Source organism: Heliangelus exortis, chromosome 7 (genome assembly GCF_036169615.1).
Source record: "Heliangelus exortis chromosome 7, bHelExo1.hap1, whole genome shotgun sequence".
In the NCBI taxonomy this organism is placed as follows: Eukaryota; Metazoa; Chordata; class Aves; order Apodiformes; family Trochilidae; genus Heliangelus; species Heliangelus exortis.
Genome location: NC_092428.1, coordinates 1,263,395 through 1,282,114, shown reverse-complemented (window position 1 = coordinate 1,282,114; position 18,720 = coordinate 1,263,395). Strand labels below are relative to the sequence as shown.

General features: G+C 45.9%; 2 protein-coding genes across 27 annotated transcripts in view; both read left to right on the top strand.

The window, feature by feature from the left end:
- USP54 (ubiquitin specific peptidase 54) overlaps window positions 1-7,631 on the top strand; it is an 86,204-nt gene extending 78,573 nt beyond the window's left edge. For 7 of the 12 annotated variants that reach the window (XR_011726646.1, XM_071748011.1, XM_071748007.1 and 4 more), the window contains 5 exons: window positions 107-1,551; window positions 3,627-3,745; window positions 4,200-4,340; window positions 5,217-5,403; window positions 6,154-7,631. Coding sequence is in view for 10 of the 12 variants with exons in the window: in XM_071748011.1 (XP_071604112.1) it covers window positions 107-1,551; window positions 3,627-3,745; window positions 4,200-4,340; window positions 5,217-5,403; window positions 6,154-6,815 (2,554 nt within the window). In the remaining 2 variants the exon portion in view is untranslated. Of the gene's footprint in view, window positions 1-106; window positions 1,552-3,626; window positions 3,746-4,199; window positions 4,341-5,216; window positions 5,404-6,153 lie in introns of those variants that run through there. The other 5 variants (XR_011726645.1, XM_071748013.1, XM_071748012.1 and 2 more) reach the window with 5 other exon arrangements.
- A 5,523-nt stretch (window positions 7,632-13,154) lies between these two features.
- PPP3CB (protein phosphatase 3 catalytic subunit beta) overlaps window positions 13,155-18,720 on the top strand; it is a 40,404-nt gene continuing 34,838 nt past the window's right edge. For 6 of the 15 annotated variants that reach the window (XR_011726650.1, XM_071748114.1, XM_071748103.1 and 3 more), the window contains exon 1: window positions 13,208-13,651. Coding sequence is in view for 13 of the 15 variants with exons in the window: in XM_071748114.1 (XP_071604215.1) it covers window positions 13,582-13,651 (70 nt within the window). In the remaining 2 variants the exon portion in view is untranslated. Of the gene's footprint in view, window positions 13,652-14,652; window positions 14,775-18,720 lie in introns of all 15 variants that reach the window. The other 9 variants (XM_071748111.1, XM_071748110.1, XM_071748101.1 and 6 more) reach the window with 6 other exon arrangements.

Below are 18,720 nucleotides of genomic sequence, written 5' to 3'. Positions count from 1 at the left end.
AAGGAGAAGTGTGTTAAGGTATATGTCACCTAGGCCAAGTTCTGTGCCCTAGGGCTAAAGCTAAGCAATGCCTGCTGCTAATCATTTCCCCTTCTGTGTGTTTTAGTGAACAGACTGGCCCGCTCCAAGTACTGCTGAGCCAGGAGGTACCACTGGAACCCAACAAAGAAGTGGAATTTGGGTCCAGTTCTTTCTTCCACCCACCTGCTTCCTGCCATGAATTGCACTCATCATTATATCCAGAGTCTTCCTCCTTGCCCCCTTCTGAAAGCAATCCATCCAACAGGATCTCTCCAAACTTCCAGTCTGCTTCTGCTGATTTCCATGACCAAGTTCCCTCTTTTCCCTATAGGCCAGGGTTGGCAGAGAGGTCTCCAAGGACTGAGGATGATGCCCACCGTGGTGTGGAGTTTGCTGGCCCCACAGCCTCAGGGCCAAGAGACTGTAGGGAATGCTGCAGCAGCAGCAAGTTAGAAGAGGTTCCTAACATAACGCCTGTCCTCACACCTCAGTACAAACCCAAGGCTAACACAGTAAACTCTGGGTCTTTGCCTACACTGTTTCCCTCTCCACATCCACCACAAGCAGCATCTCCTGGAAAGGACAACCAGCACAGTCCTTGTTCCAAACTTGCCAGCTCTCCAGCACGGCCCAGCACTGATCATTCAGGGGCCTGTCGTGCAGCTTCGTCCCCTACACAGCAGTGCTCCTTGGACCCTTTGCAGAAAACAAATAAGTACTCCAGAGCAAGCAGCCAGGAGGTTTTATTGCCCTCACAGGATGAATATGGCACAGCAGAAGGTTGCAAAGCTGAGGCTTTTAGTACAAAGGGACACGTTCGCTCCTTGGCGGAGCAGTTTCAGAAAATGCATGCAGTCTCCCAGAGGAAAGGTTCTCATGAAAAAGGCTGGATTGCTGCAGTGTGTCAGGAGGAGAAGTCTCCCAAGTTATCACAAAAATCTTTCATCAACTCTTCATCCCCTGGTTGCAGACAGCTAATCCATCAAAACCAAGAGAACCAAAGCCAGCCTTCTGAAACATTACACTCAACTGTGGATCTTAGGGACGGGGTAGTTTCTTTGGAGGGTTTTAGTGCCCAACATGTCTCTTCTAAGAGTGTTTGTTCTCACAGTGAAGAGCTGTGTAGAAGAGGTGGACAGAATGTAGCAGACCCTGCACCCTACCTGGAAAGGCACTGTCGTGATGGTGGAATGAAGCAGGTGGATGATGGAGCTGCTAGTAGCGTGGTTGCCTCTGTGCCTGTGGACTGTTGGGTGGATAATGTTACTAGGTATTACAGTTCTCAGAAGGCTAAAAAGAATGCTGAATGGCTTCCTGTACCTGGGAGGAGTCCACCCCTTTCTGAGCAGAGAGCAGTTGGAGATGACTTGAGCAGGATCCCAGTACATCTGCATCCACAGTGGAATCAAGACCCAGAACAGGAGCTCTCAGAACTGGAATCCCTCTATCAGACTAGTCTGCAGGCATCTCAGGCCACTAGGCCTTTCTTGGGAAGACAGGACAGTGCTAGGTATCCATTTGACCAATCAGGTAAGAATGATGCAAGCTGTTTTTGTGGGTTCACCTGCCTTGTGTACTCCAGCAGAGGTGAAGGGCACGAGTTTGTGCAGGGCTGCAGAAAGATTCAGGTTGTGGATTCTGAAAACACTGTTACCTGTACAGGTAGGGAAGGAGTGTGACAGCACTACCTGTGCAGGCTGGCAAACAGAGAACATTGTCAAAGAGCACCATAGAAACACTGAGCCTGTTTTCAAGTAGGGCAGGCTGCTGATTCTTCCTCTTGGAAAGTCCTGCATCACCTCTGGAATTTATTAAACTGCCTCTATGCCTGAGGTTAATGCTCTCCACAACTGTGAATTTTAACTGATTTCATTGTCTTTTAGAATTTGGTCTGTACCTGGTTGAGGGGAATAACTTTCAAAAGGGTTTCCAGACCTATTAGAGTTGGACTTGTGTTTTGCCAAGGTCTCCCTGCTTTAAGTCTGCAGAACTACTTGGGAAAACAACACTGGGGTTACCAGGATCTGCACTAAAGCCTTGTGGATTAGGTGGTGCCAAAGGCAACTGAACAGATGCTGCTGGGGGGAACATTCAGCTCTTGCTGGAGATGCTCAGTTAGAGCCTGGTGACTGGAGGCTGCTTCCACTTCAGCTGATCTCATCTCCTGCTGAGACAGGGCAACCTTAATTCTCTGCTTAGCACAAGTGAAGCAGATTTCTTTATTATCCATATTAGATTTTCAGAGCTAGGAATTTTCTGGTTAAATACAAAGCAGTCTGAAACTTGATAGGTACCAGAGTGATACAGGTAGTTAGATAAGATGTATTATTTGTATATATTGCAATGCATACACCAGACAGGTTTTCTACTGCCCTGCACCTGTGGAGGTGGAGCCTCCATCATCCCTGCCAGATCAAGCCTGGCTGTGACCAGAGTGCAGCAAACTCTTGAGCAGTTTTTCTAGGAAAGTCTCTTCTCTTTGTGACACATCCCACAGTGGCCATTTCCCATTTGTTCTCCTTTGAGTTCTCTTCCAGGGTTAGGCAAGATCTGACCACCCAACCTTGCAGATGTTCTCTTGCATGGGCTTGGATCAGAAGGTCTTCTGTGCTCCTGCTTAGCTTATTACTGATTTTGGAAGCTCTCTCTGGAAATCTAAGGGGGTAAAGCTGTTAGCTTTCAGCATTAGCTGGAACTTCAAAGTTTTGTCATCAAATTTTCCATTTCTTTTGCTGACACTTTTCTTGCCTGTTTTCCCCCTACATGTACAAGGGATATGAGATAGGGATGTTCTGCTCAAGTGAAGTTTGTGTTTAAGATCTTTACTTCAGACTTACTGTGACTTTCAGATGTTTCTTCCCAAGTTCTGCAAATTCTGTACGTAAACAAAAAATTTAAACCAGTGCATCTGTTGTGATGAACTGGATGAAAATCACCTGAGGAGGTTTAGGACAGCTCTTTCTCGCTTTTAACAACGTTACCAGTCCATCACTTTTCTTCCTTTATAGAGAGAATCCCCATGACCATTTTTATTGGGCCATCAATCTGTTTGTCTGTTCCTTGAGAAGTGTTAGGATGAGAAGTGGTGGGGATTGCCCTGAAGTGAAGTAACTGTAGCAATCCTTGTTAAAAATAACTTTTAACTATTTAACGAGCAAGACAAATGGCTGCCAAGCTGTAGCACTGGGTAGGGAACAAGAAGTAAATATGTGGGGAGCTTAAAAGCTGAGTCTTGTTTATCACAAGTGATTTGGGGTAACTTGCTCCTGGTAGCTGATTTTTTTTTTTTTTTTTTTTTTTTGTCCCCTTAGTGCCCCTAAACTCTGTCACCTCTGTAGCAAACAGGTGCTGCTGTGCAGCTGAATGATTTAACTCTCAAATAGTTCAATTACCTGCTCCCCAGAAACCTGCAAATGAAGCAGGCACAAGCATCCTGCTGGATTGCCTCCCCCTGAAATGCTGGCAGTTTGCTTAGCTAGCAGTGCTCAAAGTCACCTCTGATGACTCCTGTCTGTCTTTGCTGGAGTCAGACCTGAAGGTAGCCAGAAATGTGCCAGAAGGTGCAGCCAAGCTTTGAGTGCTAACAGCAGCATTTTCCTTCCCAGTCTCTGCCAAGCTGACCTCGAGGAAGCTGCATGCCACAGCTGGCATGGGTCTCTCCAAAACCCCGACAGCAGAGCTGGAGCGCAGTCTGTGTGGATCCACTGTCTCTTCTGTCTCCAAGGTGACGTGTTGCTACTTCAGATCTGCTGGAGGGGGAAGGGCTAGGCCTCTGCAAATAAGAGAATATTCAGTGGGAGAAGTGGAATCTATTATGAAGAAGGTACAGGGGTCATTGTTGCTTATGTCAGAGAGAGTTTTAAGTGCGGTCTAGCTCAGGATTAATTAGCTGAAAAAGGAGCGACTCGTGCTAAATGCAGCTTGCATGCAGTCAAATTATCTAAGTTCTGGCTGTGAGGAACATATCCTTGGAAACTTTGAGATCTTTTTTTGAGATGTATTGAAATGAACTGCCTTGCAGTTTTCATAGGTAGCACCTGAATGGAGGATTTCAAAAAAGAAAAGCTCCGTGGAGCTTGATTTGAAGTCTGAGATACATATTCATCTCTTCCTAATAATTGTTATACCAAATAGTTATTATGGAGAGACTTTTCTGAAATGTGTGATCCTGTCTGCAGGTCACTTATACCAGAGAACATAGCAGGGAACCAGAAGAGGAGGAAATGTACAGTGCAGAGAATTTCCGTCGCATTGCTCGCAGTCTCAGTGGGACAGTCATCTCAAACAGAGAAGAGACCTTGGTCTCTTCTCACAGTTTTGTAAGTAGAATGATGTGTAGATTTACAAAGAGACATCATCTGTGTGTAGGGATTGCTGTTTTCTCTGTCTCCATTTAGTAGTTAACAAACAAGACAGCAGACAACTGGACAGTAAGCCATGGTGAGGGCTTCTCTTCTATTTTTGTTCTGTTTTTGGAAGAAGAATGAGCTTTTATTTAAGTAACAAAGCCATCTTCTTCAGGGGTCATTGCAGAGTTGTACCTGCTGGAGCTGATAAGCACCTGAGCTGATACTACTTGCCAGTATTCAAAGACATCCAATACAAACTTTTTTTTTTTTTCAGTTCACTTAGAGTTTTAAAGCTGTCCCCACTCTCCAGGTTAGTCACTGGGCTCAAGTCTGTGAGGGTTCATTACCAGGCCATGCAGCCTTCCCTGCTTTGGTACCTCCAGCAGAGGGAAAATGTGCAGCACTGGCAAACACTTCAGCTGCAAGGGGTAAATCTCTTCATAGTCTGAAACCAGAGCTTTCAGTAAAGCCTGATAGAATATAGGAAGGACCAGCAATATCCTTCTCTGTTTCATGGCAGACCCAATGCTGCCTGGCCTGTCATCGTTCTGTGGACTCAGCTTGTGAACCAAACCTTCATCTGTGGTTTGTGTGTGTGTTGGCTTTTCTCCTTGGTGTGTTTCCAGTCAAATAATCCTCCCAAGTAGCCCACCACTGCAGTGAGGGCCTTGCTGGGTCGCTGCAGTTTTCATTTGTATTCCTTTTTTTTCACATCCAGATGCATGTTTCTGTTCCCGTGATTCATCCCCTCCCTTGGATCAACACAGTCTTTGCTTGATTCAGCCCAACTCTGTGTTTACTCATCACTTTTATGTTCTTCTCTTCTCCTTTCTCATTTTATAAAAGGAAGCACCAAATCCGAGGAAAATGTCAGTGGACAGCAGCCACCGTTCTTCCAGCTCCACTTCCCTTCCTTTCCCCCATGATCCTCCTGTGTTTCCCTTTGACCCCCAGCACAACCCAAACCTGGTGCAGCACCTCCCCCATGATGTACTGATGCCCAGCATGGTGGGCAAGGCACGTAAACAGTCAGGTAATCACAGGACTTTTCCTCCTCCTCCTTCCTGATCAGAAATATTGCTGACATGCAGCTCTGCAGATCTTGTGTTTCATGATGATGTCTCACCATCTGCTTGCATTCCTCCAGAGATCTGGAAGGATGAATCACCTTCTTCTCCTCTGCACTTTTGAGTTGTTTCATGGTTCTCTGCTAAGTGGACATAGCAGAAGGGAATAATCTTTGTAGAAACATTATAATGACTTTATATAAATTCATACTGATACTTTTGTGAGGTATTTTCTTTAGTGTAAAAGTGTAGCAGTTGGACCCACCACCTTGTTGTACTTTCACAAGCTGCTCATTCCAGCAAGTCACACATGTAACTCTGCCAGTAGAAATAACTAATTCCTGCATGAGAGTTGTTTTCCCTCTGACAGCCATCAAAACCAGTTTGATCTTCCAGCCTGTGGATTACTGTGGTGGATTACTCCTCCTTGGTCACATAAGGGCTGTTAAAGAAATCTGACATTCGTGGCAGCAGCTGTGGTAGGAAGAAATGCAGGGAGGAAAGTGAATGCTAGCAAGGGTACAGCTTGCTTTGGCTCAGAATTGCATGTCAACCAGTAACTGGGTGTTATTTAATTTTACTTCTGCCACCTTTTGGCCACAGCTGAAAGTTTGGAGAGGATAAACCAAAAAAAAAAAAAAAACAAAAACAAACAGAAAAAAACCACCTCAAACTGAGAAAACTGTTTTTTTGTTGTTTTCTTTTTTGTCCCCCAGGAGACCAGAAGAACAACCTCCAGAAACTTCTGGTTGTGCCTGACAGGGGTGAAGCTTTGCAAGGTGAAGACTACCCAGGCGTGGCCCTAAACTCTGGGAGTCTCCCTTGTGCACCCAAAGGCTCCCTCTCCCCGGGGCAAAAACCTCTCCTTAATCCACATTTAGGAGGTGGAACCCCAAGTGTCTCTGGCCCCCTGCTGCCCACCAGCTGCCCTGCCTGGCAAGCAGCCCCTTTCCCAGATAAAGGAGCAGCATTCCTGGGGAAGCAGGCTGGGCAGCCAGGCAGGAGTTCCCAGGGGGGCTTCCTCCAGCAGCCTTCGCAGCACCCGACACGCGGTTCCCACTCTGGTGGGTGCAGGCTCCCAGCCCCCACAGACTACAGCACTTTAAGAACACCACACCAGCCTTCTTGGGATCCCAGGGCCTCTCCAGGTTGTCCTGTGCCTCCTTCTTGTGTGAAGGCCCCGGGTCCAAGGAGGGTTGACATGCCCCCAGAAGATGACTGGCGACAGAACAGCTACACCCCTCAGCCCGGCAGGAGGAGGGTGCTGCCCACCCGTGGGATGGATGGGACTTTTTCTTCTGCTTCAGAGGCACACAGGAATATGCTGGCTCGAGCAGCAGCAGCAGCTACTGGCACCATGCAGAAAAATGGCTGGTGAGATCCCATCCCCTCCACGTGCCCTCAGAAACCTCTCTCTGAGCAGACTTCCAGCTGCTGCCAGAGCGCGGGTTTTACGTGGAGACAGCGAAACTCTTCCCGTCAGTATCTGTGCCAGTTTTGTCTTAAAATGTAGCTATACAGTATGTGGAAACTAATTGCACTGTATTTCTTTTCTGACACTACTGAACTGCTGTCTGGATGGGGAATTTTAGCTATCCTAGTCCTGGCCTCTCCTAGCAAGGAAAAAAATGCTGTAGGAACAGAAAGCTTCAGGGGCATTGGTTTACGGGTAAGTTTAGAAGTTGTGTGCATGTTTTGAAGGAAGATGGCCACAAATAGGAGGACGTTTTTAAGGACTATTTTTCATGAAATGGAGCTTTGGTAAATTCTTAACATATAAAGAAAACAATCCTTTTGTTTTCCTCTCCTTCCTGTCCCTTCCTAGGGGGAAAAAAACAAAAAAACAAAAAAAACCCAAACAACTGACCCACCTTCCAGGTTCCAGTAAATCTGCATTTGGCAGGCTGGCAGTTAATAAAGCAAAAACCCAGTTTTCAGTGTGCTGAGATCTCTGCCAGGGATCACAGCTTCAGTTGCTGCTGAGGAAGTGGCAGGGAGACATTATTCATCAGTAAACCAGAATTTTCCCCACTTCCTTAAGGCAAACTAACAATGCTTCAAACAGAAAAGACTGTTAATGCTGCACGCTTAATTACACCAATGTAAACACAGAATAAGTTTAACTATTTTAGTGTCAAACATACTTGCTTTTGTAAGTATTTTTCAAATAAATCTATGAAAATAGTTCTATTTACCTGTCTGTGTATGAGCTTTCTTTGCTATTTGGCTTTACTCATCAGTTGGCCTGGAACTGCTGATTTTTCTTGCACACTAACAAACATGAGTAAATAGTTTCTTCTGGTTCATTAACAAAGTTTATGTAAGAAATATTTACCTAGATTGGAGGACGTGTCTAACTTTGTGCCTGGATTTGATGTGTTTCATCACTGCTCTGTGCTTAACTTTCATAATGGGTAGCAATGTCCTTTGGGAAGTATTTTGAGAGTTTTTTGTTGGAGACAGCTAACAGAGATGGTAGTGTGTGCAGGTAGGAGTTTCATGGGGAAAAAAAAAAAAAAAAAGTCATTAGATATTACTGATATAGTGAGAAATGTCATTTCAATAGGAGTTGCACTCCTGCTCTTGCAAGTGCTTTCAGGTGTGGTGGTTATGATTTGTTTAAAAATGTGGAGGGTTCTGTTAGGTGTTTCTGCTGTGGAGTGGGACTGGCCCAGTGGTGGTTCTGGCCCAGGCAGGCTGGAAGGTGGAGGCTGCCCTCTAGTGCATGGTACTGCGTGGTAACCTCCTCTCCCTGTTGCTGGGTTGAGGGTCTTCACTTTAATTTCATGTTTTGCACCTCAGTGCTTGATGGTATTTCATCAGTTCTTGCTGTTTAGCTTGAAACTGAGTCTCATTCGTTTTAATAAATGTCATTTCTCTGTTTCTTGTTTCTAAATAATTGCTGCTATGTCTGTTATTGGTACAATCTCATGTAACCCCCTCACTTATGCTAAATTGTGTTTTACATTTGGGATTGTGTTGCACACTCTGCCCCCACAGGCTGTTGTTACCAGAACAAAGCACACGCACTTTACACCATACAAAAAAAAAAAAAAAAAAAAAAACAAAAAACCAAAAAACAAGATAAAACTCTACCAACTTTTGACTTTCTTATATGATGGATTTGCCAATTTAATAACTTTGAACAGTACTAATTTTTTTACTAATTTTCTACACAATAATGCCATGGACCATCACTTAAGGCTTCCCATCAGATATGGGATTATTTCTCTCTCTCTCTGGCTGCACATGAACGTGCCAGAGCAAACTGCCAGTTTTCTAGCTGTAGAAATTACAATTTTAGGAAATCACTGCCATGCAGAGGTTGATATTTGGAAAGAAACATTCCTGTTGCAGTTCTTTCTCCCTCTTGTTGGTAGAACAATACTATTGGAGTAAAAGGGAGTCTGGGCAGAAGCAGCCCCTGTTTGTTTTCAGCTTTTTGTTACCTTCAGCAGTGGAAGAAAGTTCCAGGAGCCACAGGATGCAAATGAGGACATGGGGTAAGTATTTGACATTCTTTTTGACTACAGCTCAAAAAAAAATACTTGAGGTTGCAGAGTGAGGCTTAAGCAGTCTAGAACTCAGTTCTCAAAAAAAAATTATCTGCCAGACTAAAGTACAAAGTCACTTCTTCAAGAAGCAATATGGAAGATGAAACATGCACATTTTCTTTATTTGAAAATGCTTGGATTTATTTTTTTCGTTGTTTTATTTTAATCCTAACTACCAGGAAGGAGGAAGTGCACTTCCATAAAGCTCTGCAGAGTAACTGTGAGTTGATACAACTCATTTAAATCATTGGTAGCATTCAGGTTTTCTGTATAAAGGGAACTGTTGCTTTTATTCCATCCTCGTAGTTCTGCCTCCCAGGTTTCCAAAGAGATGGGTCTGTTTCCTCTCTGTATCACTTACTATGAAATTAATTCAACCAGAGGCCTGGAAAGGAAAAGTTGGGACATCACCTCTGAAACTTCTCCATACCAAGCAGCATGTTGGAACAGGAAGGAACTGAAGTAGTTTCAGCAAGATATTTAACATTGGAGAGAATGTGAAGCTGGGAAAATACCTTTTACTTCATCTGTAGCTTGTGCTTGCAAGTCTTGGTGAGGTTAGTGAGTTTAATATTAACCTTGGAATTAATCTGACTGCTAAGTTGTAAGTCTGTTTGATATTTATTGGCTACTTACACCTTAGAAATGTATTATCTGTCATTGTGTTCATAATCTGGGTGTAGACCCAGCTGTGTAGGGGACAAAAAAAAGAGCAATAATAAAGTGAAGAGTAACTTGATGTTCTAGCAGTAGCAAATTGGTGTGAATAGGATCCTTCTGTATAGAAAAAGGAACTACTTGGTGCACGCAGTTCCCTCACTTGAAGGCAACAGAGTTTGTGCACACAAGTTGTGTTTGATGTTTGTGCTGTGTGCCTGCTTGTGTCATCTGAAGTTTTTCACAGTAAACTACTGGTTTGAATAAAATCCCACATCGTAGTTGCTGCCACAGAGCAACAAGACTCTTGGTTTTCAGGAAGGTCCTAAACATAGACCTGCTCACCTGGACAACTTTGTCAGTTTGGTCTTCTTGCATGTGGAGGCTCTGAGTGAGGAAACTAGAGAGAACACAAAGGAGGGCAGCAAAAAGCAGAGTGAACTCAATTTTTAGAGTGAGTAGAGGTGACTGGATCATGGTCTATTAATATCATCAAGGTAGTAAGATAAATTAAGAGAGGGAATTGCTCGGTCTCAGATGGCAGGAGAAACAGCAGTCACTTAATCCTAGGGAAGGAGCTGTTTGAACTAGATAATAAGGGTGGGGGGGAAATAATGCTTTAAGCAGAGCAAGTGAGGAGTCTAAGGAAGAGTTGAGGAACCCTCACTCCATGGGTGTGAAATTTAAATTAGAGATAACCTGGTAGGTTTGGGTATGGAAAAAAAAATCCTCTAAGTTTCCAGAATCAGGCTAAATGGCACAGGCTGAGTTTTTCACAGTTGTGATATGATCCAGGGGGTGACTGTGGCCCTGATTACATTTTAAAATGTTGTCTGTACTTGCACAGTTTGTTCCTTGGGGAATGAAGGAAAGGTGTGCAGGAAGGGAGTACACCAGGGTAGAATTTTAACAGTTCTTGTCATTCATACCTCCACCTGATAATTTAGTTTTCAAGTCAGTGCAGCTTCTCAGTACTGGATGACACTGGCAGCAAGGATATTGTAGTAATAGTGATTTCATGATGCTGGAGAAAGTGGCTTAAGACCAAGCTTTCAACCTTTCTGAATGATGCCCTTGAAACAAAAACCAAACCAAAACTGGCTTGGGGCAGCAGGGAAGTCTTGTGTCCTCTTAAAAGAGAACTTGCAAGTATTCATATTGAAACTCAGGGCAGAAATACATGAAAATCCATTTAAAGTAAAACCTGGCTGCTTCTGAGGCAGTCTCACAGTTGATGCCAACCACAAAGCCATTTCTGGCCACTCAGAAAGGGCAGTTTCAAACGGTCCCCACACAGAGTCAATGAAATGGAACAACCTCTGAAAAGTTTTGTCTTCATCTTACTCTCCTGCTTATAGCACATCTTCCCCTCTCAGACCTGGTTTAGCTTTGCAAGGTTTGCTCTATGCATCTTTCTCTGGGGATCTGGAATACATCTCTCCCTCCTGCGATTCAATTTCTTTCTTAGAGTTTTCAGAAAGTCCTTGCTGGGTAATGAGATGATTCTGGGACAGTGCCTTGTGCCAGTTTTCAAGCCATGTCGCCCTCAGTGTCAGGAGGGACTGTTCCAATCATCTGACCTCCTGCAGGAGGTGGGAAAGCAGAGTTTCACATCAGTGTTTCTGACTTCTGCCTGGACATCAGGAAACAGCCCTGGCTGGTGACAATTTATAAAACATAGCTGCTGTTACCCCTGGCAGCACTAGGTCAGGGGGGGAGCTGTCAGAAGGGTGTAGTTTTTAGTGTAGCACCTTTTTGTTTAAACATCTTTGGCAGGCAGCTTCTGTGTGTGCTGCTCTGAGATGGAGCAGGAGGAAGAGGGGCATCACCTGCACCCCAAATGACTCTTCCCCATGATCCAGAGTAAGAGGGGTTGGCTTGGTGATTCCCTGTGCTGCTCTTGCTGAATTGCTTCTCCATTAGGCAAGCAGTTGTTCACATAAAGCAGACCAGTACTAGCTGATGGTTTGGATTATCCAGTCAGAACAGGAATCAGGCTTTTTTTGTTGTTGTTGTTTCTTTTTTTTTATTTTATTTTATAATTAGGTATTAAAATGTGTGGAATGAAATGGCCACTTGGTGGCAAAGCTGAACATGAAATAAGATGTGACTGCTCTTCAGCAATACTTCCTTTGCCTGGCATTTTGTTGGGATTACACACTGACTTCTCCCTCCAAGGCCACGTTCCTGCTTGCAGCTGTGTGCCCAGGCTCCCACAGTCCTAATGCTGCTTGTGGTGTTAGCAGAAATTCTTTGGTTCCCTGAACCCAACCATGAGGTAAGCTGGGGCAATGTGGATGCCCTTCCCGAGTCTCTAGCATCTTTAGAGACCATGCAACCTAAAAAAACCTTCAGTGACAAGCTGATGGGCTTCAGTAGAATTCTCTCTCCCTAACACAGGTTTTGGTACTGTCCTAATTGACAAAGGCACAGGCTCTCTAATGCCAAGAGGCAAAATGCTGGAAGATGTTGGGAAAATGACAAGAAAACCCCAAGGTATCAGCGAGGTCACTTACACTAGCTTCTGTTGTATTAAAACCAAAAAAAAAAGGTAATTTATCGTTTTTAATGTTTTAAGGAGGTAACACCATGAGGCTGTATAACACCACTTATCCCAGCAACCTGGTTTAGGGTTTAGCTGTGCCAACCCTTCCTTGTAGGGAGATCCCTGCCTGTGGTGCTGCCATTCCCAGGGCCCATGGCAGCTCCTGGCTGCCTCCTTTCCCCACTGTTCCTCAGCTCCAAGAAACCTTGGCTGCATTATCCAGGGGTGGGAGCTGGCACTAAGCTGTGCCCAGCTGCTTCTTGTGAAGGAGGGGAAGTGCAAGGAGGCTGTGAGGGGATCCAGCACAAGTCCTGTGAGGAAGGGCTGAGGGAACTGGGGAAAAGGAGGCTCAGGGGAGACCTCATCACTCTCTACAACTCCCTGAAAGGAGGTTGGGGCTCTGCTCCCAGGCAGATATCAGTGGGACAAGAGGGTTAAGAGTCTAAAGCTCTGCCAGGGGAGGGTTAGGTGGGAGATTGGGAAGAAATTCTTTCCAGAGAGGGTGATCAGACATTGGAATGGGCTGCCCAGGGAGGGAGTGGATTCTCCATCCTTGGAGCTTTTCAGGAGGCTGAATGTGACACTCAGTACTACAACAATGGGAATAGCGGATCAAGGGTTGGACTCGATGATCTCCGAGGTCCTTTCCAACCCAAATAATTCTGTGGTTCTGTGTTGCTTCCCCCTCCATCGCAGGGAGAGGGGTCCCGGGGCGGGCAGGGCCTCATCCCGAGGTGTTCCCCCCGCACCTCCGGGCAGGGCCGGGCACCCCCTCCGCCAAAATGGCCCCGCGGAGCTCTCCATGGTGGCCGCTCTGGGCCGGGCCGGGCCGGGCTGGGCCAGGCCGGGTCGCACCGCCCCTCTCCCCCTCTCTTCCCCTCGCAGCCCCGTTCCCCCCGCCCCGAGGCTCAGCCCTGCTCGGGGGCGGGGGCCGCTCCTGCGTCTCACCCGTCCGGGGAGAAAGGGAGGGGAGGGAAGGAAGGAAGGAAAGAAGAAAGGAGGGGGGGCAGAGCCCGGAGTCTCCGGGTCGCAGGCTCCGCTCCTCCTTCCCTCCGCTCGTCCCCGGGCGGAGGCGGTGCCGGTGCCCCGGGGGGGAGCGGAGCGGAGCCGCGGCGGGGCCGGGAGTTTCGCCAGGCTGCCGGAGTCCCCTGGTGGGGTGCCGGCGCGGTGCATGCCGGGCCCGAGGCGGACTGTCCCTTGGCTGAGCGAGGAGCTGGGAGCCGCGCCTGCCGCCATGTTCCGCCGGGCCGCGGCCGCCGCCCGGGGCCTTTAGCCGCCCCTTCCCCGCCCCGCCGCCCCGCTCCCCTCTTCCCCCGCCGGCGGAGGGAGGCGGACGAAGGCGCCGCCTCGCCCAGCAGCTGCCGGCGGAGCCCGGCGGTGCCCCAGCGATGTCCGCCAAGGAAGGGAGCAAGGTGCTGCTGCTGTCGACCCACGCCACCAGCGAGCGCGCCGTCAAGGGTGAGCGTCCCTCAGCCCCCGTCAGGAGGGGACCGCGACCCGCGGCCGGGGTGAGGCCGCCCGGCCCCGGGGAGAGGAGGCGGCGGATGGCTGCCGGGCTTCCCGGGGCTGGGGACTGGTGAGGGGATGGATGGATGGATGGATGGATGGCTGGATGGATGGAGCGGAGTGTCCCGGGTCCCCGCCGCCGGGCTGGGGGTTTGGAGGCCGGCGGGCCCTGCCTGTCGGGAGCCCCGGGGCCTGCGGGCCCAGAGGCGGTGCCCGAGGGGCGGCCCTCAGCGGGGCCTGCGGGCCCGGCACCTCCCGCACAGGTGGGCTGCTCGGTTCGGATGTGACCCGCATGGGGTCCGGCTCTCTGTGGGGGATTTTTCGGTGCTGCTGCAGAGGAGGAAGGAGATCCGTGTGATTGCAGAAGCTGACAGAGCCCGGGGAGGGTGGGAAGGTGCTGCCACCCGGTCCCTTGGCTGCTGGTCTCGGGTTCCCGGTTCTGAGAGAAAAAAAACAACAAAGCTCACCTTGATCTATTTCTTCGTGGCCTTTCTTGGTGGCAAGACCTCATGGGAAGCCTTTAAAAGTCAAGCGTTTTGCTTCTGGGAAGAAAAAAGGTTTTTAAGGAGCTACATCTGTGAGCCTGGCAACCAAATGCTGTATAATGCCAAAGCCCTTGCTCCAGAGCACATCATGGGTGTCGTTGGAGATCAGCCCTTTGCAGTGAAGTTTCCTAAAATGCATCCACTAGATCTAAATTGCCAGTCAGGAGGATAGCATAGGTAGCACTTCGCTGATTTTCTAGGTGTTATTTACTCAGCCTGCAGGTAATTTTATTTTGCTTTGGAAGGCTTTGACATTGAGCTGCACTGGAGTGTGGCAGCGTGGGTGCTGGTGGTGGCAGAGCTGGGCTGCTGGGATCCACACTCACTGCCTGGCTGCTTTCAAAGGGGCAGAGAGCTGTTTGGTTAACTTTTTTTTTTTTTTTTTTTTTCCCTTTTTTAATGTAATAGGGGGTCTTGAGAAATGAAATGGATGTCTTTGTGTTCAGCAGGTCCTAATTAAAGCCTTGGAATCCCATAGTATGTTTTGGAAATCAGCATGTTTTCCAGTAAGCTGGAAAGCCTTACTCACAGTAAGTTGTTACTCGTTTTGGATTGCTGAGCCTGTTGATTTCTTGGGACAACACGACAAGAATTAAAGCAGAAAACGTTAAAACTGTTAGAAACTTGTACTCCTTAGTGATGCTTTAACACATCATTTAGACTTGCTGAGCTTTTGTACCCTTGCTGTGATTGCTTGTAATGAATTAAGGTCTTCAAGCAACGCAGGAGAACTAGTGGTGAGTGGTTAGATGCCTTAGAGCAGTGCTGGAAAACTTGCAGATTTTCAGTCACATAATAATTCAGCTTGTTAAGTGAGACCTACACATCTGGTTGTTCAAAGTCAGAGTTAAGACTTGCGTGGTTCCAACAGGATTAGAGCCTGGGGGTACAATTTTTCTTTGGACTATTGTATCAGGTTTTGATAGCTTCCTCCAACATAATTGCAACCAGTTAAATGTTCGTGTAGTTAAATTTGTATAGTTAAATGTCTGTGCTTTTCTGTTCCTTCTGTTGACCTGTCCTGTCCTTACCTATCCTGCTGAATCACTGGCTCCTGGAGAGAGCCTGGGCAGCTGTGCCAAGCTGCATTTGTGTTCTCAAAAATGAAGGGCAGGGTGGTTTGGTTTCCTCCTCCCTCCTTAGGTGCAGTGCAGCTGGAAATATTTTTTTAAGACCCTGACCCCAGGGGTGCAGGGCTGAGGTTGTGTCAGTGCTGAAGGGGAGCACACTCTGCTCCTTGAAACCATGGTAAAAAAAAATAAAAATGTGGCAGCTGTGTCACATCCCTCCTGGCAAACAGCTGTGGTGCCTCTTCCATGCCTCTTGTCCAATGAACAGACTACAGGATGCTCTGAGGGTGGGTTTTCTCTCTTGGTCAAGACAGCACTGGATATCAGGAGACCTCAAAGTTTTAATTTCTCACCCTGGAAATGTGTGGAGCACCAGGTGTGCTGGTGAAACAAAGAGATTAAATGTAGAAACTGCCTCTTCTTGTCCATAAGGATCCATCATATATTGGGAGTTATTAGTGAGTTTATTTACTGGGATATGGTTTGGGGATTCTTTTTTAAGGCAACATTTTTTGTTGGTTTTGGTTTTTGTTTTTTGGGTTTTTTTTTAGTGTGGTCCAAAATAGGAGGAAAAAAGTGTAACAGCGTTTTTGAAAATGTTACTTTTTTTCTGTGCCAGTTCTGTTTCCAAGTAAAAACATCCTTGGGGCAGCCAGGCTTTCTGTCTCTCCTTGCTGAGACATTTCATTTATAATGTTCTCCTTGAGAACAGCCACAGAGAAAAATGCAGTAATATTGTCTGTGTGTTGGTCCATATCTCAGCTTTCATCCTCTCCATATACTCGGTCTTTTGGGGAGAAAATGTGAATTTAGGACTTAATGCTTGCTGGTATTTCCACTCCTTCCTCTCTTGCTTCTATTTTAGTTTTATTTTCTTTCTCTGTATTACTGGAAGAAGGAGAAAAAAAATAACAGAGGCCATTAAGTTTCAGAGGCTGTGAGAAATACTAATGATACATGTGGGCAGAAAGGAGCAAGAGGTGCTCACCAAGGAAAAAAGGTTACATTATTATATCATCAGTAACTAATCTTTTCCAATAAAATAAGGTAATTATTAGGATGTGTCCCCCTTTACATTTTGACCTGGATATTTATCAGTAGGAAGTGCATCTATCTGGAAGAACCTCTGAAAGGTTATCAAGTATAATGTTTATTAGACATGCATGTAATAAACATAATGATGGCTTAAATATGCAGTCAGGGGAAGGGATGGATTTGATTCTGTAAACTGCTGCTGATGTTTAACTGCTGGATCTGCTTCTTTTGGTTTGGCTTTGCCTTTCTTTTGTGGATGATAATTGACTGACTCCAGCACACTTGACCTTTTGGTGTGTGTGACTTGGATGCTTTAAAATTGTCAATTTCTTGTATCTTTTCTACTGAAACAGCTGTTTCACTTCCTTGTAGTGAAGTGGCTCACACTGAGAGGGAGGAAGGAAGTGCTCTTACAGTTTGATAGAGTGGTCCTGAGCGTGGCAGGGACAGAATTTCAGTGGCTTTTCCTTTGGGGACAAATGACCAGGGCTTCTCCAACCCACCTGTGAGGAGCTACACTGCAGAGCTGAGCTTGGAAGTGCTCTGTCCTCCCACCTCTTTCCTTTTGCCCACTGTGGCTGTTACTGGGCTTTGGGGAGCAATCCACAGGACCTTGTTGTGCTGAGCTAATAGATATTTACAAAATTTTGGAGATGATGTCTGTTCTTCTGGAAGGCTTCAGTATTCCTTTTTTTTTTTTTTTTTTTCTGGATAAAAGTCATGATTGGCAAGCAGTCATTTTGGATGTTGAATGGTAGCTTATTTCATCAGAGAATCCCAGAGAAGTAACTCATAGCCTTGAGCAGGGGCCTAAATTAAGACACTAAGAGCTACTTCTTTACAATCATTTCCATGTAGGAGAGAAAGGAATCATTGCAGTATTTAACCTCAAAATTCAGTCTATTTAAAAAAAAAAAAAAAAAAAAGCTAAAAGGGTAAGTGCTTACAGGCAGCATGAAGGCTGTTTGTTTTTAAAATAAAAGGCACTTAAAATGTCTTTATGCTGCTGGTCAGAAATTATTCTAAAGTGATTCAGAAAAGCAGCAGAGTACAGAGAGTATGAAAAGGTCATACTTAGGCAAGAAAAAAAAGGTAAAAACCCCCACAGTTTTGGTAAAGACTATGGGATGGAAGTGAATTCTGATAAGTTAGTGTCTGACTAGCCTTAGGCTTTTCTGTTTCTTTGTTTGTTCAGGAGGGTAATTAGAGTGATTGAGCCTTACAAATTAACAACCACAAAACCCCCAAAAAACCCACCCAAAAGTGGAGGCTTGCTTTAATTTCAGAAGGGCAAATTGGGAGTTTGGGCTGGAGAAGGTAAGGCCAGAGCAGAAAAATCTGGCAACTGCTTTAGGTTTGTGTTTATTGCATAAGAAACTAAGAACTCCTTCACACATGAGTCAGCTCTTACTGCTGAGTGGGACCAAAGAATTTTCTCATTGAAATATAAGTGGTTTCAGAACATATCAACAAAACAAATGTTAAAAAAAAAATAAATATCCCAGGACCAGAAGATACTTGTCTGGTGGATCTAAAAGAATTCTTTGGGTGGTTTGGGTGCAAAATTGCAGATTTATTTTCTGTAGCCTGTGGCATAACTCATCTTCTGAGTCTGAGAAATGGAGCACAGCAGCATTTTTTTTTTTAAAAGCTCTAGATTGAACTGAAGAGCTATAGATCAGAAGGTTTAATTTAAGCAGGCTCGTAGCACTTGTAAGAAAGAGTGGACTAACTGTCCCTGGGGAAATACAGGATGAAAGAGGAGTTGGTACTGTTTTCATAGATGGAAATCAAGAGAAATGGTTAGAGTATTTTGAAGGAGTCAGTGAACTGGTTGATTCAGGCAAAACTATTCCTCAGGTTCCTTCATCAGAGCCTTTAAAGCAAGCAAGAGGGGAAATATCCTTTTTTGGATCAAAATTAGTTAGGAAAGAAAGGTTATTAATAGGTAATAAACTTCTGTGGATGGGGGGTGGGGTGGGGTTATAATCTGTCATCTATGCTCTTTAAGTGTCTCTTTAAATTATTTAGGAAACAGAGTGAATGGCAAACAAGACTTCTTCAGGAAAGTGAACTTTAGAGGTGTTTCAGAAAGCTCTTGTTAGACCGAGTGCCTGGGCACTGGTTTCCAGGGGATTTGCTGTTCTGATAAGGGCAGAGCAGACTCTTCAAGGGAAGGAACAATTCCTGCTTGAACCTAGAGGGTGGTGAAATCAGGAAAGAAACATTTACAGTCTGTGTGGGTCGTGTTCTGAAGATGCTGGTGCAGTGGCTGGTAAGATTTTAGGGATCAGTTTAGAAAAAAAGAGACTGCCCCATCATGCCATTCTGTACACCTTGTGTTTTGGGTGCATCTTGAGCAGCACCACGT